Below are 24637 nucleotides of genomic sequence, written 5' to 3' on the forward strand. Positions count from 1 at the left end.
ACCACCACACAGACAGGGAGAGACAAAGGAGAAAGGGACCCGAAGGCACCTTTTGACTCCTGAGCCCGTTACACTACAGACAAGCGCCAGCCCTGTCCTTCCCTATCACAGGAGCCAGGAAAACACCCTTTTGCCTTAAACCAGTTTGGATTAAGATTCAGTGGCCCACGAACAAAAGAATTCTATAAAACAGAACCATCTTCCAGGAAATCCCGCCCTGACTGGTGGGGGGATTGGCCTTGCCACACCCTGTCCCCCCCAGGTCCCACCCTGAGCAGTCAGATTCTTCCCTGAGTCATTTGGTTGGGGTGACTCTCTGGGAGCTTCTGAAGGTGCTCCCCCATGGTTGCTGGCACCCCCATTCTAGGGTGCCAGAGATAGGACGGCTCTGAAACTGCCCCACAGCTCAACTGGAGTGGGTGGGACCTGGAAACCGGGTCTCACCACAAGGGTCCCTACTGATGTGACCTGTGTGCTTGTAAGTCTCCAGAAGTACCACCTGGGGCCTGCTGGACACCCCCCACTCATCTCATGAGGGTGACCATGGTTTGCAGAAACGGCACCATCAGAGCCTGTAAACAAACAAACAAACAAACAAAGGAATTTCTTCACTGCTGTGTTTTCAAGACTCCTTCCCCCACACCCAGGTAGTCACAGAATTCTGCAGAGTGGCATTTAACTCCCTTCCTCAAGCCCTCACATTCTAGCTCCTCCCAGTTTGTAGGGACTGAGCCCAAGAACAGGGCCCGCTGCTGGGTCATCCCTTTGCTTGGCACTTCTGCATCTGTGCCAAAAAGAAGCAGTGAAATTTCCACTCAAATTTTTAGAAAGGGGCCTTTTCTTTCCTTGTCTGCGGAAGGGAGGAGGGAGCTCGTTTTTCCAGTTCCATGGCCTTCCATGACTGCGTGCTCTTCCTTTGAGTAAGTTCCCTTGATTTTGCATATACATCCCCCTATTAATAGACATTGGATAATGTTCAATGTTCAACTCTTATAAACAACACTGTGATGAGCACTTTTGATTAGAAATCCTTTTCCATGTTTAGTTTAGTCCCAAGAGTAGATTTTACCAAGGCGGCAGAGAGAACTTTGGGTGAACGTTGTCCTGGGGCACTAAACACAAAACACCCAAAATAAACAAACAAAAAAAAACAACCCAAAGATGCAAACATGAAAATAAGTGGAAAGGAAATAGGCGGAGTGGTCAATGACTCAAAGAAAATAATAGCAGGCAAGGCAATTAGCTGGAAACTCACCTCCCCCGCCGCCAGGGTGATGTGAGATATTCTACAAGCAAAATAGCTCTGGCAGATAAGCGTGTGGCCTTTCCTTTCTTCAAATAGCAAATGATTCCGTTTCCTTTGACAAACAACTCTAGTGGAGTAGGAGCTGGGTAGCTTTTATTTCGGCCCTGTCTTCTAAAACACACGTTTCATGAAACACACATTTCACTACCACAATCTTCCATTAGCGGTAGTGAACCCATCTCCACCTCCTGCCTGTGTTCCTTGGTCACCTCCCGCCTGCTCCGGGCCCCTGTGAGAGTGCCAAGGATGGCGGCCTCCCTGCCTCTGGTTTGGTCTCCGTTTAATTCATGGACCACTAGAATCCTCATCAAAGTGTCTTCAATGTGTATTTCAGTATTTCATTTCACCCAATGCAAATGTATTCTAGAGCTGCTAGAATAGCCTTTGCCAGGAGTTTTCAGCAGCCTGGGGACAGACAGGGAGAGAGGGGAGGCTGCTGGCCTCGTTTGGATCCCCCCAAAGACAGCCCCGGAACCCAGGATTTGGGAGCATGCAGTCTGTTTGGAAGGACATGGGGGAGTGGAGGAGTGACAGGAAGAGGAGAAAAGCCAACAAAGTATGCGGTCGTGAGCGGGCTGTTCACTGGGATGGCTATGGCACAAGGGCCGTGGGGACCACATAGAGATTGTGGGGAGGACCCTCTGCTCCGCGCTTCTTCGTGAAGCCCAGGAGGCTGGGCAGCTTACATTAACTCCTGCCCCTTAATGCTCCTGGGGTGCCTCCCTGTGGCCAGAAAACGCCCCTAAGAGGAGAGACTGTAGGCGAGTGGAGGAACCAATCACAGGGGCCCCGGGGAGGGGGGTTGTGGGCGGGCCCAGATGGGCAGCTCTAAAGTTGCTTCTCTCTCTTCCTGCCTCCCTCCCTGTGTTTGTATCTTTCCCTCTCTCTACACACATGTATGTTCACACATGCACATGCACATATATACATGTGATTTTTAAAACTGAAATAAGATCTTACTATGCTTACTGATTGTTTTGCTCAATTCAATCATTCCGCATCAACAGACTCATTCTATACCAAAATTGTGGATAAACTGTCGATGACTGGATAATGTTCCATTGGGAAGATACATATATTCTTTCGAATAAGACATTTGTTCTTTCTAATCCGGGTTGACATAAACAAAGATGTGAAGAACCGGACGCATCTTCCAAAAACATGGCTTCGTGCATGTTGCCCCCTATTTCTCCCCTGCTCCAAACCCACCGAGAGCTCTCTGTTACCCACACCCACAAGGTGAACCCTAAATCCCATACCTAGGCCTTTGAGTCTGAGCCCCTGGGCTGCGGGAACTTCTCTCTGCCCAGCGCCTCCAGCACAGCCACGCCATTGGCCCTGTCTGTTTCTGAACTGGCGCCTTTGCCCAGGCTGCGTCCCCGGCCTAGATGCCCTGTCCCTGCCACACTGTCCCCCCATCCCGAGGACCTGCACCTCCCTCGGAACCCATCCCTCACCACTCGAGTCCTCTCTTCCTCCTCATTCCTCCTGTGTGTCTCAACCATGGGGGACTTTGCACAGTCTCGGACTTTTGCTCTCTTTAAGGGGTGCGTTTTCACTCCCCAACTGTGCAGTAGTGAGCCAGCGAGGCTGCACGACTGTGTCTCAGTGCTCAGAGGGGCGCCTTGCACACACGGGCACTTCCGTGGACAAGGTGGACGACAGTGAGCTCAAGGGCTGGTTTTGTTTTTCTCCACAGATGAGGGTGGAGACAAACGGAAAGATGCACCTGTGTCCTCCCACTCACGGAGGGGGTGGGGGGGTGTTCTGACAGTGCCCCATCTGTGTTGGTGGCTGTCGAAGCCTGAAGACCCACCAGGACAGCTACTGCACTGTCCGAAGGCTCCCTCCCCTCGGACACAGACTAAGGCTCGGAGGAGGAGGTGGAAACGGTCTTTCTGATTTTAGACACCAGGTCTGCCCGGAAGGGTTGCTGAACAGAAGTGCAGGGTGGAGGAAGGGCAGTTCAGGGCGTGCTAATCCCAGCTTCCTGTCCTGGTTTCCCTTGACGGCTGCTCAAGGCCTGTCTTAGGGTGTTCACGGCTACCGAAATAGATCTCTTCTCTCACCTGCTCTGAGGCAAAGCAGACCTTGATGACTTCTTGCCAAAGAATGCTTGCTTTGGTCCTTTTTCCAGAGTGAAGGACATTAATGGGGCATTGCTGCTGAACCCCCCAGGCTTCTCCACCTCCGCTGAGTACAGCCTAGAGGCTCACCTTGGCCTGGAAGCAGGGAGCTAATAGCGAGGACGGGGTTTGGGGGAGTCAGGGGCCAGCCACCTGTTTCTGGCCAGGGCCCAGCCTTTTCCGTGAACTTGGTTGGTGCTTCCTTCCTTAGTCTGCTCCAGAAACCACCCTCCGGCCCAAGGACTGCCCCTCTGACTCCCAGTGGCAGGCGGCGGATCCTCCGCCCTCCTCACTCCCCGCCCACCGCCCCTGGTCTCAACCTACAGAATTTTCCGTCCTGCTTAACTCACCTTCTTAGCCAAGTGGGCTTTGGGACCTGAAATCAAAGTGTAGGAGTCAAGGGCCGGCTTCCCCACCACTCTCCTCGCTGTGTTCCCTTACCAAACACAGGTCCCCAACCCCCACCCCCACACCCCCCAGGCCGGGTACTGGGGCTGCACGAGGGTAGGTTTACAGAGCGGACGGATGCCTGGCCCTAGTGCAGGGGCGGGGGTGGGGCCGGGGCGGTTGGAGGTGGACAGTGGAAAAACAGGCTTCCTAGGCATGGGGTCCTGGGGACCCCATGTCCTAGGAGATGGAGAGAGGAGAGCACAAAGCAGCAACTTCGAGCAAACGCCCCAGGCAGCTGGAACCTGCAGGGCGGGACCTGCGCTTAACCAGGAAGAGACTTTGGCGTCGTGTCGCCAAGGCAACCCTGGCCGGGAAGCTAGCTATGACCTCTGGGACTGGAGGGAGCTGGGGAGCTCACCCACCACAGGGTGCAGCCCCGACGGTGAGAGCTGAGCCGGGGAGCAGAACTTGCCTTTACCGAGGAGGCCTGGGGAGGTGGCAGAGTTGGGGAGCCGTGCCCGCTGGGGGGTGGGAGGCAGGGGGTTACCAACTCCGGAGGGAGCGGTGGGGGTTCGGGAGAGCGACCCCAGCGAGAGAGGAAGAGACTGGCAGGCAGGGGGCAGGCCGAGAGGGACTCGGAGAGGAGTCGAGGCCCCTGAGGAATTAGGGAAGCAACTGGGTGGGGCATGCGGGAGGAGGTCGGGGCCCCCAATTCCTTCCCCGCTTAGCCTGCCTGAGTCACCCTCTCCCCCCAGACCTGGGTGCCCATCCTGCAGCCTCTCCCTTGGACAGTCCCACCATCGCCCCCGCAGCTTAGCCGCGTGAAGGAAGGTGAGACTCCGGGATCCCTCCGCCTCCAGTACCTCCCTCTACCCACACACATGCCCGGGTGTTGGCGCTGCCTCACCACCCTCTTATGCGTCCTGGCGCTGGGTGTCTGGGAAAAGGCCCTGGGGTCGGACCAGAGGGCTGGGGAGGGGGGGCCTGGTGCGCCCACTGAACCCCGGCCCCCTAGACCTGCTGGAGCTGATGATGCTGCAGAACGCACAGATGAACCAGCTGCTCCTGAGTCGCCTGGTGGCGGCCACGCTGAACCCCTGGCCAGCTGCCTCTGGCCCGCAGGTGCAGAGGCTGGGGGTGGGACACTGGGGCCGCCCACCTGCAGGTCCAGGCGTGGGGATACATCTGGGACATCTCCTTGAGAGAAAGGACCAGGCAAAAAAACAGCAGGAAGCCAGCCTGCACCTATCTGACTGGGTCTGTTTGGCATCTATTATATGCCAGGCCCTGGGTGGGGGTGGGGCCCCTAAATTAAGACCACTCAGGTCTTGTTTTCAAGGAGGTGTCCCTGCAGTGTGTCCCTCACTGGACTGCAGGCCCAGGAAGACAGGTGCTGTTGGGCCTGCCTGGTGCCTGGGACCTACCAGGGGCCCCACTGACAACAAGTAAATGAATGAACAATTGACCATGAATACAGAACAACAAGGGCTGGCGCAGGAGAGCTGCCCTGCCTGTGTGCTCACCCGGTGGGGGGATGAGGAGACACTCCTTGGAGCAAGTGGCCTTAGAACCAGCCCTTGAAAGCCAGGTGGGATTTTGACGATCAGAGGTGAGAGCCCTGCCTGCCACCCAGGCTGGCAGAGCCCTGCAGGGGCCCTGGGACAGGCCAGGGGCAGTTTGCGGGACCTCCTCCCCAGTTCTGGAGTCACTCCTGGGTCCTCCCAGTCCCTCCTCGGCCTTTTATTAGCTGGTGACCTAAGACAAGTTGCTCAACCTCTTTGAGCCTCAGTTTCCCCACCTGCGAAATAAGGGATAGACGTCTCCAAGGCCTTGTGTGCAGGGAGTGAAGATCAATCAAAGATAGCTGTTGGAGGGTGTGTGCCTGGAAGAATGACTTAGAGGAACAGAGCAGTCGGGGCAGGGAGAGCCTGGGCCTGTGTCACCAGCTCCACACAATCCCCAGGTCTACTTGGAGGGTCCAGAAGAGGAGGGTGAGGAAGAGGAGGTGCTGGAAGCCCCGGAGGAAGGGCCGTTGGTGCTCCATCACCACTATCTGCCCTGGCTGGCGCCGGCTCTGGGGCCTTTCCTTTCCCCTCCCTGGCCTCGGCCCCAGCTGCAGGACACGTCCAGGATTCAGCAGCTCTCTCCGGCCTCCATGAAAAGGGAGGTGTAAGTGAGCTCACAGTCTGGCCGCTGCCAGGGCCCTTCTTTGGCTGGGCTGGAAGATCTGTCTCAGGGCTGGGGGTGGGGCAGAAACCCTTGTGGACCAAACCCCAGAGGCTGCTCCTGATGGGGGTATTTTTTTCATCCCCATTTTAGGAGAGCTGTGCCCCCACCCCCACCCCCCAGTGCCACAGGGACTGTGGGTGCGGATGTGCCCCCGGCTTCAGGTAGGGGCCGGGTGGGTGGGCAGTGGGGTCCAGGCCTAAGGATGGGTCAGGAGGGTCATATTCCTATGAGGGGGGACTACTAGTGTCACTGCGGCAGGCCACTGGCCTGTCCCCTTCCCTTTCCCTCCTTGGGGTCCACTGAGGCAAGAGGGAGTCAAGATAAGGGTGCTTTCTCCCCTGCCCCCCAGATTACTATGATGCTGAGAGCCTGCCATGAAGACATACACTGGCCCCCCACACCAGCTGCCAACAACCCTGGATACCCAAGTGCCCCACTAGTGCTTGAAGCCACGCCTGGCAGCCATTCTCAGCCTCAACCCCACCGAGGCCTCTCCTCCCAGCTGAATCAGTGTCCTCTCCATCCCACTAAGATCCTGAACCAGCCGATCTCTTCTCTGGGGGAAGAGCTCATTGGAGCACCGTTCAAGGCCCAGCCACAGGAAAACCAACACTGCTCTACAGCTTGGGGGTAGCTGGGAGCCTGACCCCCCCAAACCCTCCATTCCCACCCCTTCCCTGGCAAGGGCTACAGGGTCTCAGTCTGGGCTGAGAATGGAGCAGGTGGAGAGAAGACTGCTTCTGTGTCCACAGCTCTCTGAAGGCCAAGGTTGATATGGGAGTCTTGACCGGGAGGGCCCTGGGGCTGTGCCAGTTCCTCTGGGGCCCCCACCCTCCCTCGCCCCAGCTTCCTGTTGGCCCTGTCCCGGTGCAGCTGGGTGTGGCCTGAGTTTCTGGAGGGCCACTCGGGGCACAGCGTTTCTGCCCCACCAGCCCGGGGTGCATCTCCCCAACGCTCCCTCAGAGGGAATTTGTTAGGTTTCCCAGCCAGCCCGGTGAGGGTGGGCGTCAGGTGCCTGGGCTGACTGGTCAGCACGGGAGTGCCCCAGGGCCTGGGCTGGCTGGGAAGGCCCCTGTGAAGGAGAGGGTGGAGGGACACTGAGGAGGTACCTGGGAACAGAGGTCTGGGTCTCATGCGTGACCTCCCTGGCAGCTGAGTATTCTCCCAGGAGAAGACACTGAGGCACAAAGTTAAGTCCAGGTGTTTGTATTCAGACTAGAAAAGAAAACGTCCCCCAAGTCCTCTGCTGCTTGTCATTGTCCTTCGGCCAGGGCTGGACCACAGCCCTGAGGAGCCACAATGAGTCCCAGTGGCTGTCGCGGTGGGGGCCGTGCCCCGGGTAGTCTATGCGCGGTAGGCCCGTCTCAGCCTCCTCCAAGCTGCTTGCACCCCGTAACTGCCTCTTCGCCTCTGGTGCCACTGCTGGCCGAAGACAAAGCACAGCAGGACGGATGTCACAAACAACGACAGCAGCACTGACACAACCACGATGATGATGAGCATCTGCTTGGACTGCTTGGGCTCTAGGGAAGAAGGGGGCAGCGGTCCTAGAAGTCCTCTGGTCCTAGGTGCCCAGGGGCCGAGGGGGAGTGGAGACCCACCCAGCACCCACCCACCCCATCGTCCATCCTGCCGCCACCCTGTGTGACAGAGATGAGTGGCAATGGGTGCACTAACGAGGGGACAGGTATGCTGGGGTCCAGGCCACCAGCCAGGCCTCGGTGAGACTGTGAGGGCAGATGTCTCCCCCGACATCAGCCCTTGGCACCAGCATGTGGTCTCTGGTTACCATGGCCTGGACAGTGGTGTGGCCCAGACCACCACCTCCCTGGGCAGAGCTGAGGGAGTTTCTACCAAACTCTCTGAAGACAGGGAGCATCTTGGCCATCAAGACTCACAGAACAGTGAAGTTCTAGGAGACCTTAGGGGTCAGTTAGTTCAAACTTTTCCTTGTAGAGAGGAGCCATGGCCAGAGAAAGGAAGTTGACTTGGTCAAGGTCACACAGCTCACTAATGGCCAAAGAACTACTTGAGGTCCACACTGGGGACTTCAGGGAGGAAGGAGTATAACAGGGACCCTCAGCACTGGGTGTGGGGTCCTTGGGTGCCTGCCCCTCTGAGCTGGCAAAGAGTGGGCTAAGGTTTTGATTTCCCCAGGGGCCTAAAATGAGCACCCTGTCCTTCCCTCCCTCTATCCTGGGGGCTTCCCCTCACCATGGATCTTGAGCCCCTGGGACTCTGATGTTGTGCGAATGATTTTCCCACCGCGAGACCGCAGGTCCAGCTCGGCCTGGCACGAGAAGTTGTAGAGCTCATCCTCTCTTTGGGCTGTTCTGTTGTATGTTGTCATGGCTTCTTGTGGGGTGCCTGTTGCCCCCTCAAAGGTCTGCTGGTGCAGGGACTCGTTGCCACGGAGCAAGGTGAGGGTGAGTTTGTCCAGGGGTGCCACCTCGGGCACCTTGCACTCAATGATGAAAGATTCACCCATAATCACCCAAATGGGCTGCACCGTCATCAGCACCTCCTTTGGAGGGTCTGCAGGGAAGGCCAGGGGAGGTCTGGTTAGATGGGGGTGTGGTCCCAGGGGGCCCACCTGGCCACGAGCACCCCCCATCAGCACTGTGTTCTTGGGTCCCTGGCTGGACTTGAGGGGGAGGATGTCGGCTGGGGCCTGGCCTGCTCTATAGTGTAAAGAGGGAAAGAAGGAAGCAGTTCAGGGTGAGAGGTGTGCTGGGTGGTAGTTCCACAAATGTGACAGCTTCTGAATATGGATAAGGACGGGGATGGTCAGGTGTCTTACAAAGAGAGGGTCCAGAAACTGTGGGGCCAACCAGAGAGATATAAATGTTTGCATCTGCCTGCTTTCTCTCCAGAAATTAAAAACTAATTTCAAAAATGAAACAGTTGGATAATTATGTGCAGAGACTTAGAAGGGAGTGATCATGGGAACTGGACCATGAACTGTGAGGTTCTCACTTAAGGGGTCGGGGCTGAAGTCAGACCTGCCTTAGTCTCCAGGGTCAGGTTCACAGCTGCCTTGATCCCTCATCAAACAGAGCCCTCGGTGTGGTCTGGATTTCCCTTTGAACCAGAATACCTCGCCTCCATCACCCCGGGATGCTCTGTTGCATTTAGGACATCTTTCTATTCTTTGGACCCACTGATGTCAGTAAGGGGGAGGACCCAAGCGATACCCTTAGTGCCAAGATGTTGAGAGAATCCCAGCCTGTCAGGAGGTCTCCATGGCTCATGCGCAGGGGTATGTGTGTGTGTGTGTGTGTGTGTGTGTGTGTGTGTGTGTGTGTGGGTCCCTCCTTTGCTGAGGACCCTCAGGGGAAGATAAAAGCACCTGGTGACTCAATGAGCTGAAGGGGACACTGAAGAGCATGCAGCCCTCCTGACAGTGCCGCCACTGCTCTGGGGCGCCTCTTGCCTGGACCACCCTCCTCTGAGCAAGCCCCCAAACCGGGGCTGCCAGGAGGCTCAGGGAGGCCAGGGAGGGGTGTGAGCAGATGCTGGGCTCCTGGCCTGGGTCTGGCTCTGTCACCTCAGGAGCCCAGGAAGGTGGGGGCCGTGACGGGAGTGGCCAGGAGCAGGAACACTGGGCAGACACAGGATCTGCCCTGGAGAGAGTGTGGAGCACTCACAAAACACACTGAAGTTGACGGACGCCGATATCTGCTTCTTGGAGCAGATGAAGTAGCAATACACGACCGTGTCCTGGGAGACGCCAAACACCTTGTACTGTTTCCACTGAGTTTCTTCCTTCAGCAAAGTCTTATTTAGGGAGGTCTCCACACCACCAGTTTCAGGCCTGGGACAGGTGGTACTGCAGTTGATCACCTCGGACCCTCCGTGCTCCACCGCCAGCTGCTCTGGGCACATCCTTACTTCGAACTCCTCAGCAGACCCTGGAGGACCAGAAACGCTGGGCAGCAGATGTCCTCATCCTTCTGCCCAGGGGAGCTGCCCACCACTGGCAGTCTGACCAAGGGACTCCTTCTGCTCCTTGACCCTTGACCTTCATTCAGGCCCTGCGTCTAGACCGAGGAGGAAGCCCCCGGGCTGTCTCCATGACGTTGGTTGTCCTTCCTCCAGCCCGTCATCTCCAGAAGAGGTGCACCTCATGCACATCTTCTATCTCTGTGGAGAGAGATCCTATACAACACTCAAGGCCCAGCCCGAATGTGCCCTCCTCCATGAAGGCCTCTCTGAGAAGGAGGTGGGCTCTGTCTCCTGAGTTTCTGCGGCCTGGGGTTCGACCCCTCCCTCCCTCCCTCCTTCCCGTCTTCCTCAAATACTGTTTGAACACCTGCTATGTGCCAGGTACTGTTCTAGACTCTGCAGCAGTGAACGAAGCAGACCTAACCCTGCCTCTGCAGAGACTTACATTCTAATGAAGGAAACAGACAATAATAAACAACTATCCAGCCCATCAGGTGGTGACAAGTGCCTGAGAAATGAAACAGAAAGTGGCGGGGCGGGGGTGGGGCATCTTAGCACAGGCCTCACCAAGGTAACGACATTTGAGCAAAGGCATGAGGGGGTTGGGGGTGAGCCCCGCAGATACTGGGGGCAGAGGGTTCTGGGGAGAGGCAACTGCCAGCTCAATGCCCTGGGTCAGGGGTGTGCTTGGTGTGTTGGAGGAATAGTGAGGTGTCCAGGGTGTTGGAGCTCAGTGAGGACAAAGACAGGGGAAGAGGAGGTCACCAAGGAGATGGAACCACCTGGCCTGTGACTCACTGCACCAGTGGTTCACATTCGTGTTGACTCTCCCTCAGCTGCTCTGGAGCTTCTAGAAGGCAGGACCCTATTTATTACTGTGCTTAGCACAGTGCTCTGTGTGTGACGGACTCAGGAATATCTGATGCATGAAGGTCGAGTCTTCAGCACTCATGTCTCCCTCGGCAATGACCAGGAAGGTCCTCGATCTGACCCGGCAGGCCCAGCCTGTGTCCTGTGCTAGTGCCACGCCCCCACGCCACAACTCAGCCCTCAGATCCTGCTGTATAGTGAAGTGGCAAGAGAGGGGCTTGGCAGGAAGGCAGAGCTGGATTGGAATCTTGAGTTCACCATGCACCAGGTATGTGACCTTAGGCAAGGTGCTTTCTCTCTCTGAACCTCAGTTTCTTCATCTGTAAAATGGGCTAGTAAATCCTTTCCCAAAGGAAGGTTCAATGAAATAGCCCTTTAAAAGCACCTGGCAGCTTATCCAAAACAGAGTGCTAGGCACATGGTGGCAGTTTCCCTCTCAGTGCCCCTGACCCACTAAAAGGGGCTTTACTTTAGCTCTGAGGACAGCCAGAAGGGGAGGCCCCCTACTGCCCTCTCTGTCCCACAGGCCACATCTGAAGATCAGCTGGGGCACACCCTTACCTTCTCTCAAACCCCAGCTCCCTTCACCTCCTTAAGCCCCTCCCCAGCCCACCATGTAGCCTCCATGACCTGCCACATCTGCATGCTGTGACGCCATGGGGTTGTTCCACCTGGTATCCGGAAGGCCAGGATGCGCCCCTGATGCCTGGGTCGTACAGAAACCAGGTTGCCACAGCATCCGGTACCCACTGTGGCCGACCACTGTGTTCAAAACCTCAGAGACTTTAGGGTCAGCACCACCCCCCAACCTAAAGCCAGCAGAGCAGGCAGCCCCCGCCCCTGGCCCAGCACGTGCCAAGCCAGGAACCCCGGGCACTGGCTCACCTGGGCAGAAGAGCAAGGCCAGAAGGGCCACGGGCAGGCCCCAGCAGCCAGAAGGAGACATCTCCACGCGGAGGACGGCGGTAGACTGCAGAGACAGGATGCAGATTGAGGAGTGGTGGCCTACCGTCAAAGCGCTTGCACCTCCAGCCTTTTGTGAGCGGGTGACTGTATTTCCTCTTATTATCTGAGTGGCCCTAGGGAAGCCATGTGGAAGGCGGGCCCCGGATCTGGGCTTGCAGGAACCCAGGCAGAGGAAGCTGGGCACTGCTGATAAGCAAGGGCATAACCTGAGTCTAGGCCCTGCTCCGGTGAGGTCAGGGTGCTGAAGAGTGCCCGTGCGTGGACAAGCATGTGCATGCGTGTGAATGACATGCATGCACACAGGATTCTGGCACACTGTGTGGACGCAGGAGACAGGAATGACTGCAAGCCCCAGATCTGGGGACCCCGAATCTCACAAAACACATTGCTGGGGCCCCCTCTGGAAAGAAATTATCTGAAGTCAGGACCTGTCCGGGACATAACAAAGTCACCATAACACAGCAGATAAAGAGCTGGGATTTTCTAGGGACACGTGGGTGGGAATTGGAGGAGCTCCAGCTAACAGTGGAGGACAACTCTACTTAAACCTGAACACACTACTCAGCTTTCCTTGTCAACCTACCAGTGACTCAGCTGATACAGGGACACTGAGGACCAGAGCCTCTGGAAATGTTCCCATGATAGTCCCCACGGACAGAGGTAATGGGGGTCAGGCTGGCTGTAACCCAAATCCTCAGCCTCCCATTTTCGAACCGGGCTTATGGGGGTCACCCCTGTAGACAGGGAGGCTTGGCGTGAGGGTTTGAAGCCTGGCAAGTTGCAGTATGTTTCTAGGAGGCTTTGTCACCGGTTGCAGGGACCCTCACAAGCAGAAAGCCGGTGAGAGGGGGGTTCTGTCCGTGGGGTGGGTCTGGCCAGGAGGCCCTGGGACCGGCCAGCCTAGGAAGCACCCCAGCTGTGGCGTTTCCAAAGGGATGCCCCAGCCTTTTCAGGGCTCAGCCCAAACCTCACTGCTGGCTTGGGAGGGTGGGGTGAGGTCACAGCCTTCTCTGGGCTGAGGAGGCCAAAGGCTGTCACCATAGTGCAGTCATCAAGTGCTGCCCTTGTCAGCGGGGACCCAGGAAGCCCGGGACAGGCTGCTGGGCCTTGGAATGATACAGAGAGGAGATGGAGGGGAGGGTGGAACCAATCCCCAGCGCAGGGGTCTGAGCCCACCTGCGGCTGCAGGAGACGCACCTCCAACCCAAGCGGCAGCCCCAGGGGGCCAGGCAGCGGGCCCTGCTATGTGGCAACTCTGTGGCCTCCACCAGGCCTGAACAGTAATAACAACGGTAATAATAATAGTAATAATAATAATAAACAATAACTACAAAAATAATAACAATAATGCAACAGTGAACATTTACTGACTACAGGTCATAAGCACTCTATGAGTATTAACTAATTAAATCCCCCAACTCTAGGAGGTAGGTACCGTTATGTCCCCATTTTACGGGTGGGAAAACTGAGTCACGGGGCAATTTAAGTGGTTTGCCCAAAGTCACACACACTTAGGAGAGAACGAGTGAACGTAATGAGTGAGAGGCAGCCTGGAGACCCCTGAAACCCACCAGAGCAGGGGCAACAGAAGGATTCCTGGGCGCTGGACCCCCAGCAGAACCTTGGGAGGGAAGTGCAAGGCAGCAGAAGGCCAGAGAAATTGCCAGGGCCTTCCTTGCCATGAGAGCTTTGGGAAGGGCGGGTTGGTTCACATCCAGAGTCTCTAGAAGGGGCAGCGCCTGTGAACCCGGCCACACTTGCAGCTGGGCCAGCCTGACTCCACACCTGTGGGCCTTAGTGAGGCTTCTGCGGCCCGCAGGTCCTGCCCTGAGCCCACCAGGCCCATTCTCCCCACCAACTCCTCCTTCGATCTCTCTCCCATGCCCCTGGGCAGGCCCTCCTTGTGAGACATGTGGACCTTGGTCCGAGAGCTTACACGTCAGTCTCCCCTGCGTTCCTGCTGGCCTGTCCACACAAGAGGACGGAAGCTGGACCACGTGCTCTGCTATCTCCAGCAGGAAATGACACCCGCTGGCACACAGTGGGCACTTAATTTCTGTTCAGTTGGTAGATGGATGGATGGATGGGTGGGTGGATTAGCAAATGAATGAAAGACAGTAGTCTTGGTAAACAAGCCCCGTGCAACCTTGCTTCTGGGCCCACTCAGCATATCTTTCTCCTTCTGTGGATGCCTCAGCTGCCCCCCAGCTACAGTTGGGCTGACAGCAGAAGCAGAGAACAACGGAGGCTCCTGGGTCTCCGAGGACGAGGACAGGTGTTCGGAGTTAGGTGGGGACTGGTTTTTCCTGAGACTTTCTGAAACAGCTGGCAGGAACAAACCCTCCCCTTTCTGGTCCGAACAGCAAGCGCTCTACCGCTCACCTACCTGCGAAGCCGACAGAAGGACGGCTCAGTGGTGGATGGAAGCTGAACCGAACGGTGACAGGTAACGTGCTGGCTGGGGGTTCGGCGGGGTGGACTTCAGAGGCTGGAGGGCTGGGTTGTGGCTGGTGATGGTTCTGTGTTGCAGAAACGAAAGAGCTTTTCAGGCTGGACATCGGTGGGCGGTTCTTGCCCTTCAAACCTGCTCAGGGAGGGTCAGGGCTACTGCAGGTCATTGTGCAGGGGAGTAACCGCAAGGCGTGTTCGGCCTTGCAGAGCTTTCGGGCGGGAAGGTGACATGGGGGAGGAGGTGACTACTTGCGTGAGGCCAGAGGCCTTCTGGGAGAGAGTGAAGAGGATTTGGGGGTGACGGCAGGTCCTAGGATGCCCTGATCAGCACTTCCAAACAAAAGAGAATGAGCAAAGCTTCCTGACACTGGGAGTTGCCCGGAGATGGAGGAAACCGACCTTCGTGTGGAGGAGAGAAGAAACTCAGGTCTTCCTTCCCAGACCACTGTTTCACCCTCATATACTCCCTGGCTTATTCTTTAGGGCTCTGAGTTCCTCAGCAGAACGGACAAAAGCAGGGGCAGGGAGGGGAGAGCAAGACCAAAAACTTCCAGCTACTGCCTCCCAGACCCTCACTCCTCCTTGGAAAATCCCTCCCTTCCTGCTCCCTGTCAGGAATATTACAATCCACACAATTCGTTTTCTGAGTCTTAACTCCTTCAACCTGAGTCTGAAATACACAGAAGCACTGTTTGTCCTTTAATGGGTCCAGAAGCCAGATGACTTAGAGCTGAGCTATGTGTACAGGAAAGCAGTAGCTGGGCACCATGGGGGGGATCGTGGGTTCTGGAAGATACCCGAGAACTGGAAAGGAAGGGGAGGTTGGAGCCTCAGTTTAGGAAGTGAACTCATCTCTTCCACAGGGTCCAACTGGGTCTTAATGAGGGGACTTCTATCACTCATATTCCTGTCGAAGGAAAACAACTTTCAGACTAGAACTGTGTTCTTGGCAAAACCATCTTTCCAGGACCAGTGGGGAAACTCAGGAGTCGGAAAATTTTAGTTTCAGATAATAGTTAATAAGCCTAGTAGTTAATGCATGTGAAAAGCTGTTGTTTCAGGAACTGCAGGTACGGCTCCCCCTGACTCAAGGAGAGCACAAGCCATGTGCCCCAGAAGAGACCACAAGCAGTCAAGGTGGCAACCGAGCCATTGTGCTCCAGGGAGAGAATCTGCCTCCCAGGACACAGGTGAAGAAAATCACCCGGGACCCAGGACCCAGGACCCAGATGAAGAAAATGACAGGTCAGTGGATGGAAGGATGTTGGGGAAATTGCCAGACTGCAGGGTTTATCTCATTAACCTCTTTCCTGAATTCCAAATCCTTTACCTACACTTTTTTCCCTTGAATTCCAGACCCCTTACCTACACTTCTGCCCTCTTAAAAAAAGAGGCTGGCTTGATTCCATTTTTAGTTTTTTGAGGACATTCCATACTGGTTTCCAAAGTGGCTGCACCAGTCTGCATTCCCACGAACAGTGCACTAGGGTTCCCTTTTCTCCACATCCTCTCCAACACCTGTTTGTTGATTTGTTTATGTTGGCCATTCTGACCGGTGTGAAGTGGTACCTCACTGTGGTTTTAATTTGCATCTCTCTGATGGCTAGTGATGCTGAGCATCCTTTCATATGTCTCTGTGTCCTCTGTATGTCCTCCTTGGAGAAGTGTCTGTTCAGGTCCTTTGCCCATTTTTTATTTGTTTTTTTTGTATTCTTAGAGTAGAGTCCTGTGAGTTCTTTATATATTTTAGAGATCAAACCCTTGTCCTAGGTATCATTGGCAAATATATTTTCCCATACAACCGGTCCCCTTTTTATTTTGCTGATGTTTTCTTTAGCTGTGCAGAAGATTTTTGTTTTGACGAAGTCTCATTTGTTTATTCTTTCCTTTATGCCCTTACTCTAGGGGACATAATGGTGAAAATATTGCTATGTGGAACATCTGAGATTTTCACCAGTTCAAAAGAACCTATGCACCCCAATATTCACAGCAGCACAATTTACAATAGCCAAGTGTTGGAAGCAACCTACGTGCCCATCAGTAAATGAGTGGATCAAAAAACTGTGGTACATTTACTCAATGGAATACTATGCAGCAGAAAAAAGGAGCTCCTACCTTCGCAACACTATGAATGGAATTGGAGAACATTGTGCTAAGTGAAATAAGCCAGGTGGTGAAAGACAAATACCATATGACCTCACCTATAAGTAGAACCTAATTAAAAAACAAACAAGCAAGCAAAATAAACCAGAGATATTGAAATAAAGAACAAACTGACCAGAGGGGAGGGAGTAGGGGAATACTAGGGAAAAGGAAGGGAAGGGTCATCAAGGAACATGTATAGGGGACACACGCACAAAGTCAAAGGCGGGTAGGATTGAGAGTGGGAGGTGGGGGTAAGTGGGGTGGGGGAAGTAATGGTAGGAAAATGGAGACAACTGCAGTTGAATAACAATAAAGGAAAAAAAGGATGGTTTGAAAGGAAAAGTAAGACAGACCGTTAGGGTACAAACCTGCCATCTTCTCAGATCGCCAGCCATCTGAATAAAGCGCCCATAAAGATTCAATCCCTGTCTCTGCTTATTGGGTCTGGTAGGTGACAGGCAGCACGGACGCCGGCTCTTCCAGTTTCAGGACCAAGGTGAGATAAGGATACTGATAAACAGAGATTGAGTGAGCTTATTCCCAAGATGTCTACACTAAAGGATCTTTAAAGATAGGTGTCAGGCAGAGTTCCAAATGGCCACAGGACACTTTTCTATGCAAGAAGGAAGGATGAAGAAGTAAAATGGCATGTGAGTATGTAACTCCCAGCAATCACTGTCTGCAATTCAAGAAGTTCCTAAAAGTTCAAAGCTAAAATACTGGGCAATAATATGTGAGGGGATTACATTCTAGATTCCCGTGTGGTATAGAAAGGAGGGTGCACTGGAAGTGGTACCAGCATGGTAAAATTTCAAGGAAACTTAAGAGAGAAAGAGAGTTTATAAGCCATAAACCACGAGAGGAGATTAAAATGGTATCAAAACAGACAACCTTCAACCAATCAAAAAATTAAATGAGGATAAAAGCATTGAAAAAGTGGGACAAATGTAAATTTTAAAAAAGATGTTTGTTAATGATCGCAATAAAGATCAAAATTTTAGCTGCAGTTAAAAGACAGAGGTTGTGCAATTATTTTTTGCCTTTCCCCCTGCTAATCAGTGACTGTCTGATGCCTGCATTTAATGCAAAAGATGAAGCCTCGTGTGCACACATCAGCCTCAGCAGAACTGCTGGGAGAAGAGGAACAGAGCTTGGGCCTGTGGTCCTGACAAATCCCGTGGTTCAGGCCGGTTCCCTTGGGAATCCCAGGATTCGATGTGACAACAAACGAGCATGACCTGGCCCTTCATTCTCTCTGACGCCCCAGCTACCTGCTGTCTTGTACACACGGCTTGGTGCTGAATCATCTGACTTCCACTTTGAGGACAGAGTGCATCTGGGTATTTATCAGATGCAGGTTAAGGAGTTGGACTGAGGAAATGGATATGCGTGGATTGTAACACTCCTGAGAGAGAGCAGGAAGGGAGGGATTTTCCAAGTTGGAAAAGTTTGGGAGGTGGCAGCTGGAAGCTCTCCCCCTTCTTTTTCCCTCTCCTCCCCGTATTTAGATTTCTGGTGACGTACACCATCACCCGAGTCCTTTCCTGTACCTCTTCTCTGCAAAACGTGGCCTCAGGTTGCTAAGAGAAGGAGGAAGAAAAAAGGGAACTAACATTTAGCTGTTATCTATTCTTTGCTAGGCACTAAGCTAAAGGTTTTAATGCATTATTTTATTTAATTATCACACCAAACTACAAAAAAAGAGAGCCATTCTGATGGCGCATACGAGAACAGTGGCTCAGGTGAGTTAATAACGTGCTTGCAGCCAGCAGGCAAGAGAGCGGAGATGAAGACTTGGGGATGACCAGAGGGTGGCTGGCTCATCAGTGTTGCCAGGGGTTGGGGCGGGAGGAGAGGGATAAGTGGGTGGGACATAATTTTTGGGGTAGTGAAACTATTCTCTTTGTTACTTGAATGGTTGGACAAATGTCACGATACATTTGTCCAAACCCATGGAATGTACCACACCAAGAGTGAACCCTGATGTAAACTACAGACTTTGGGTGACAATGATGTGCCAGTGTAGGTTCACGGAAAGTAACAAATGTACCTCTGTGCTGGGGGATGTTGACAATGGGGTGGCTGTATAAGTGGGGCAGGGGTGGGATATATGAGGAATCTCTGTACCGTCCCGATTTTGTTGTGAACCTAAAACTGCTCTCAGAAAATAAAGTCTATTACAAACGTTTAAACTTTCTTGTAGTTCAAACACTACTTCAGAAAAGAATCTTCTGGGTTAGGGTTCCTGCCAGCTATAGATTGATGCTGAAAATCAGGCTTTTCAACTCAATTTGTGGAGCAGCATTTAGTGAAAGTCATGGACTCAATCATTCTTAATTGCTCATCTCAGTTTAGATTTTAAAAATATCATGGGGGAGGCTGGGATGGGAGAAATAGACAAAAAAAAAAAAACAACCGTACTTGAAAAATAACTAAATAAAATTAAAAAATAAAAAAAAATTAAAACCCCAAACCCAGTTCTGTGTTGTTTATGAGACACACCCAACCCATGAGTATGGAAGGGGCGAAGGTCAAAGGGTGGAAGAAAGACCTGCCAGGCAAACACTGACCGGAAGAAAGCCAGGAAAGTGCTATTGATACCCAACTTAAAGGACTTGTGAGATAAAAACACCCATTCGGAATAGTGTACATGCCTAAGCGAAAATGTCAGTTCACCAGAAAATTATAGTAGTTGTAAACGGGTAGGCATCTAGCTTCAAAGAAAGAAAGAAAAACCATAAAGAGAAAAAAAACCACCATCATAGCAAGAAATCTTAGTACACTTCCTTCAACTATGAATAACAAAGCAGACAAAAAAGTCAGGAAATGAATAGAAGAGCTAAAACACACAGTTTAAAAGCTTAATAGGTACCTATAAATTAAAAAAACACAAGTTTTTTTTTAAATATAAGTTTTAAAATTCTATATATTTGGTAATATAAAAATAGGCTCTAAGCAACCCATGGGTCAAAGAAAAAAATAGAAATAACCCACTTTAAAACCTATTGAATTGAATGGTAATGAAAAAACAATGTATTGAAATGTATGGGATGCATCAAGCGTGATACTTAGAGGGAAATTTATAGCCTTAAATGCTTGTATTAGAAACGAGTCTGAAATAAGCACCCAATGTAAGTAAGCAGTCAGGAAGTCAGAAAAGAAAAACAAAGGAGACACAAAGGAATGAAGAGAAGAAACCAAAGTAAACAGAACAAAGCAAACCCGAAAGTGAACTCAAAGCGAATACTAATGAGCAGAAATCGATAACATGGGAAATAAAAGAGGACCAATACAAAGCCAAAAGTTAGTCCTTGAAAAAACAGATAGAATGGGAAAATCTCTGGTAAAATCTATTCAGAAACACAAGAAAGCACCAGTGAACGTTATTAGGAATGGAAATAGGGACATTAAGAAGAAGACCTTACAAATTCATAGGGAGGGAAAGTAGACCAGAAGTTGCTGGGTGTTGTCGTTGGGGAGGGGAAGTGAGGAATTGTTTCCCCGGTAGAGTTTCTGTTTTGTATAAGAAAACGCCAGAGATTGGCCGCAAAACAATCGTTTGCACTTACCACAAGTAATTATTGCTATCAGACAAAGAAGACTTTTAGGACAGAAATATTTATTAGGGATAGAATACCTAAATTAAAGGTCAATTCCCCAGGAAGTTTAAACAGTTCTAAACTTGTAAGGATCTATCTTGAAAAACCTACAAAGAGATAAAACCACCATCACAGCAAGACATTTTAATATATATCTCTCAACTGTGATTAATGAAGCAGACAAAAGCACAGATAAGATGGAACATCTTGGGTTATGTGTATTTTACCACGATTAAAGATAAAAAATGACTATACATAATTTATGCCAAGAAATATGAAGGAAAGTAGACCGAACATTAGAAAAGTATAACGAAACTTGATTTAAGAAGAAATTAAAAGCCCAAATGATTCTATAACTATTAAAAAGTTGAATCAGTAATTTTAAAACTTCCCACAAAGAAAATCCATGCTCCAGATAGTTTTATAGAAGTTTAAATGGAGATAATTCTAATTTTATACAACCTCTTTCTGAAAATGGGAAAATCGGGAACGCTCTCTAATTCTGTGAGGCCGGCATGACCTTCACACGAAAATGAGGCAAGTACAGAATGAGAAAGAAAAATTAGAAGTCAATCTCACTCACAAACATAGATGCAAGGATTAGAAAAAATACTAGCAACCCAAATCTAGCAATGTGTAAACATAAGAGCACATCCAAGCACAGCCTGTCTCCAAAAAACACGTTCATAGGGCGTTTACTCCCTCCATAAGAGCAAACTTGGGTGTCCTGTGTCACCTCCCTTTCACCCTCTTCTGACACCAGCTGCAGTCACGGCGGACAGTACCATGCGAGCTTTGACTCACCTTACGTTGCCAATGTCCCACCTCAGGTTTACACAGTGTTCCTTTTTGCTTTTTGCCTCTTCAGTGCCACTGAACGAGCCACTTATCATGCAGGAGAATGAAGTTCCGTAATTTGTAGCCTTACACGGGGAGGGGCAGGAGCCGAAGGCGTGCTCCAGCTTCCTGCTTTCCCACGGACAATTGTGGGCGGCAGCTTCTAAGGTTTGTAAGAGGTCCCAGCGGGACTGAGCTCCCTCGGCCTACAGCATCACCAGGCACGCACCTTTAACATGGCTTTTCCCTCCTTCCCTGTTTCAGCCTCCCTGCTCCCCGGAATCACGTCTCAAGTAACCTACCTGAACCTTCGTCCTTGCTCCAGGCTCTTCTTTTGAAGGAGCCCAGACTAAAGACTTACGTGAACAGATTTAAGAAGAGAAAATATGCAGTCTGAAAAATCATTTATAATAGGAAAAATAGGAATAATCTAGCGAACCATGTATATGACCTACAGTAAAAAATCATGAAACCCTATTGAAAGACATTTAATACAATCTAAGTAAATGGAGAGATAGCTCATGTAAATGAACAGCGGGTTCAATACCATAGAGATATCAGTCCTCCCCTGACTAATGTACAGATGCAGTACAATTGCAGTTAATCTCAGTTTTGCATGAAAATTGAAAGCTGATTCTTAAAACTCACATGGAAGAGCAAAAGGACCAAAATGCCCCTAAACAACATTAAGGGAAGGAGATTTGCTCTATTAGATTTATTATAAAAAAGACATTATAAAACACAGTGTTAGTGTAGATGTAGACAAATTAACCAGAAGGAAATAAAGAGCCCAGCAAAACCCTGTATAAAACTACATGGAGAAAAATAGAGGGAAACATATTCCAACTTTACATCAAATGTAGAAATCAGTTCCATCCAGATGCAGGACTTGTGAAAGAACACGTTAAAAAGTTTTATAAGGCTATGTAGTAGAATATTTTTTTTGTTTTCTGAGCAGGGAAGGATTTCTTAAGCAAGATCCCCAAAACGCTAATCATAAACTAAACATCTGTCAACTTTGATTACATTAAAGATACATATGCGCATTTCAGAGAAAAGAAAACAAGTATAAACAAATAAAAAAGAAGTTTTAACTCAATGGTAGCCAGAAAATTCTAAATTAAAATCACAGTGGATACCATTTGATATCTACCGGATAGGCAAAAGCTAAGAATCTAACAAGAACCAAATGCTGGAGGGTTCTAGGGCAATGGAAACACTTATAACTGCTGGTGAGAGGGTGTATTAGTCGTCTGGGAAATCACCAGGTACCACCTTGTAAGGCTGAATATTCTTGTTCCCTGTCACCCACAATTCCACTCCCAGATATACGCCCCAGAGAAGCTTCTGCACTAAGAACCAGGAGACAAGTCCCATGCTGGCCTCTGTTATCTGGGTGATTTTGATCAAGTCACTTATCAGTGTCTGCTTCTGTAAAACGGGATTAATAATAGTACCTTCCTCTTAGGGTTGTTGTATGGATTAAACACAGTGAGTTAACATTTTAATGTTTTTAATTACAGATTTTATATATTTTTCAGAGAGAGAGGAAGGGCGGGAGAAAAGGAGAGAGACACATGGATCGGTTTCCTCTGTCACGCACCCAGCCAAGGACCTGGCCTGCAGACCAGGCGTGTGCCCTGACCGAGATCGAACCAGCTACATTTTGGGTTTGCTGCATGCTTAACCCACTGAGCCACACCGGTCAGGGCAAGTTAATATTTTTAAGTATTTAAAGCATGCCTAGCACATAGTAAATGTTATGTAACTGCTTCATACACACACAGACCCATATTTGTGATAAAGAATAAAAAATCAAGAGAACAATAACCCCCCAATTCGGGAAGGTGGTTACATCTGGGTGGGATGTAAAACACACAGGTAGATGCAAGATTTAGGAATCATCCTCGTGTTGAGTGGTGGGTTCAAGGCTGTCCATATTATTATGCTGCATGTAATGTACATGTGTGTTACATGTGTGTCTATTAGGTGCTACACATTCCATTTTACCAAAAGAATACCAAGGGAAGAGAGAAACTCCTACACGTCTGCGAAGGAGAGGAAGCTCCGTGGGAATGTGTGGGAAGTCCCCCTGCAGCTGAGGAGGGAGAACTGCACTGAGTGAGATCCCACGTGAACCCCAGATGCGAGCTCCAGAGGGAAGGGATACACCGTCCCTTCCCCCGCGTATCAGCTCTGGCCGGGCTCACATGCACAGCCCAGCGCAGAGGGCCGAGGTCATATGCACGTGGGCCCCTGGACAGAACGGCAGCCCCACGCTTCTGTATCTGTCACCTCCTAGCAGAGCAGGAGGGGAAGCAAGAGGACGAAAACAGGAAACCACCACCGAAGCAAGGCCCGCGCACTCGGCACGAGCAGACGGGAGCCGCACGAGCTGGGAGCTGGGAACAGCCAAACATCCAGCCGGAAGGAACTCTGGAATTTCCAGCTTCCTCCCATCCGCCATGCTAACCGGGGGAAACTGAGGCCCAGAGAGGGCAAGGCATTGAAACTCAGGCCTTGACGCTCCATCCCAAACCCTTCCCACTCTGCCAGGAGGAAGGTGAGTAATGGGACCTTACCTGTCACTTGCTGAATGGAGTGACAGCGATGGGGAAGGAGGGGCAGCCAGGGGCCCGGCCACTTTGACAGGTGAAAGCCGGTTGTGATGCTGCCGCCGGTGCTGTGGCGCCAGTGAAGCGTGGCTCTGACGTGTTAATTCAGGCATCTTCCTTCCGTCTGACTCAGAAGTCATGTGCTTCCTGTGTCGGATTATCTCCATTAGCCTTACTTTCGGTCCACTTAACCGTCGTTAGTGCACCGTTCTGTGGCATTGGGGACGTCCACGTTGCTGTGTGGCCGTCTCCAGCACCTGTCTCCAGAACGTTCTCACCCCCCCAGCTGGAACTCTGTGCTCCTTAAGCACTGAACTCCCCAGTCGCCCCTCACCCCAGCCTCTGGCAACCTCTGTTTTCTGTCTCTATGAGTCCGACCACCCCAGGGACCTCATGTAAGTGGGGTCACATGGTGCCTGTCCTTCTCTGACTGGCTCGTTTCACTTAGCACAATGTCCTCAAGGTTCATCCATGTTGTGGGATGGAGTCAGAATTACCTTTTTAAAAAGTCTTCATCCAAAAACATGTTTTTTTATTGATTTCAGAGAGAGTGAGAAAGAGAGAAACATCAGTGCCTCCTGTGTGCACCCTGACCGAGGGGATTGAACCCCAAACCTTTTGGTGTAAGGAATGATGCTCCAACCAACCAAGGCACTTGACCAGAGCTTACCTTCTCTTGAAGGCTGAATGACATTCCATTATGTGATACACTGCATTTGTTTACCTGCTCATCTGCCCACGGACACTGGGGCTGCTTCCTCCTTTTGGCTATTGCGAGTAAGGCTGCTATGAACGTGGGTGGACAAATACCTCCTCAAGTCCCTGCTCCCAACTCTCTGGGGTGCACACTCAGAAGAGAAATTTTCTGGATCACATGGTAGCTCTGTTTCATTTTTCTTGAGGAACTACTGTACCATTTTCTCCAGTCTTAAAAAATTTTTTTTAATCTTCACCTGAGGACATTTTTTTTCATTGCTTTAAAGAGAGAGGAAGGGGGAGGGAGAGAGGGAGAAAACAAATTGATGTGAGAGAGAAACATTGATGGTTTGCCTTTTCGTACGTGCCCCGACCGAGGATCAAACCGAAGACATTTCGTTCTACCAGACAATGCTCCAGCCGGTCGAGCCACGCCCACTAGGGCTTCCTGTCTCTCTCTTT

The 24637-nt window shown here is 51.3% G+C and overlaps 2 protein-coding genes across 8 annotated transcripts; one reads left to right on the forward strand and one right to left on the reverse strand.

The window, feature by feature from the left end:
• Window positions 1-4204: 4204 nt before the first annotated feature.
• Window positions 4205-6767, forward strand: PRR29 (proline rich 29). 2 transcript variants are annotated; one of them, XM_037128140.2, is made up of 6 exons: window positions 4205-4264; window positions 4578-4653; window positions 4838-4944; window positions 5786-5991; window positions 6142-6212; window positions 6401-6767. In XM_037128140.2, exons 1-6 carry the CDS (start codon window positions 4205-4207, stop codon window positions 6427-6429), a joined length of 549 nt encoding a protein of 182 aa, XP_036984035.2. In that variant the 3' UTR covers window positions 6430-6767. The 2 variants fall into 2 exon arrangements, with proteins under 2 accessions (XP_036984035.2, XP_036984036.2); XM_037128141.2 differs by having other exon boundaries at window positions 4599-4653.
• Window positions 6768-7241: 474 nt separating this feature from the next.
• On the reverse strand, window positions 7242-23589 carry ICAM2 (intercellular adhesion molecule 2). Of its 6 annotated transcripts, none has more exons than XM_037128011.2 (7): window positions 23447-23589; window positions 14219-14351; window positions 13009-13105; window positions 11752-11836; window positions 9699-9962; window positions 8266-8586; window positions 7242-7473 (listed from the first exon to the last, which is right to left on the reverse strand). In XM_037128011.2, exons 4-7 carry the CDS (start codon window positions 11810-11812, stop codon window positions 7262-7264), a joined length of 858 nt encoding a protein of 285 aa, XP_036983906.2. In that variant the 5' UTR covers window positions 11813-11836; window positions 13009-13105; window positions 14219-14351; window positions 23447-23589; the 3' UTR covers window positions 7242-7261. The 6 variants fall into 6 exon arrangements, with proteins under 6 accessions (XP_036983906.2, XP_036983905.2, XP_036983904.2 ...); XM_037128010.2 differs by lacking the exon at window positions 13009-13105 and adding an exon at window positions 16797-16938 and having other exon boundaries at window positions 23447-23587; XM_037128009.2 differs by lacking the exons at window positions 13009-13105; window positions 23447-23589 and adding exons at window positions 16797-16938; window positions 20832-20967.
• Between the last annotated feature and the right edge of the window lie 1048 nt (window positions 23590-24637).

This window comes from Artibeus jamaicensis, unplaced genomic scaffold, assembly GCF_021234435.1.
Source record: "Artibeus jamaicensis isolate MK-2021 breed Jamaican fruit bat unplaced genomic scaffold, CSHL_Jam_final contig_1998, whole genome shotgun sequence".
NCBI lineage: Eukaryota > Metazoa > Chordata > Mammalia > Chiroptera > Phyllostomidae > Artibeus > Artibeus jamaicensis.

Excerpts from the sequence above, each read along its gene's own strand:
- PRR29 (XM_037128140.2), top strand. The coding sequence starts at position 4,205 with ATGACCTCTGGGACTGGAGGGAGCTGGGGAGCTCACCCACCACAGGGT. Across the intron at positions 4,945-5,785 it reads CAGCTGCCTCTGGCCCGCAG|GTCTACTTGGAGGGTCCAGA; the intron begins GTGCAGAGGCTG and ends CACAATCCCCAG. Across the intron at positions 5,992-6,141 it reads GCCTCCATGAAAAGGGAGGT|GAGAGCTGTGCCCCCACCCC; the intron begins GTAAGTGAGCTC and ends TCCCCATTTTAG.
- ICAM2 (XM_037128011.2), bottom strand. The coding sequence starts at position 11,812 with ATGTCTCCTTCTGGCTGCTGGGGCCTGCCCGTGGCCCTTCTGGCCTTG. Across the intron at positions 8,587-9,698 it reads CGTCAACTTCAGTGTGTTTT|ACCCTCCAAAGGAGGTGCTG; the intron begins GTGAGTGCTCCA and ends CCTTCCCTGCAG. Across the intron at positions 7,474-8,265 it reads CCAGGGGCTCAAGATCCATG|CAGTGGCACCAGAGGCGAAG; the intron begins GTGAGGGGAAGC and ends GTCTTCGGCCAG.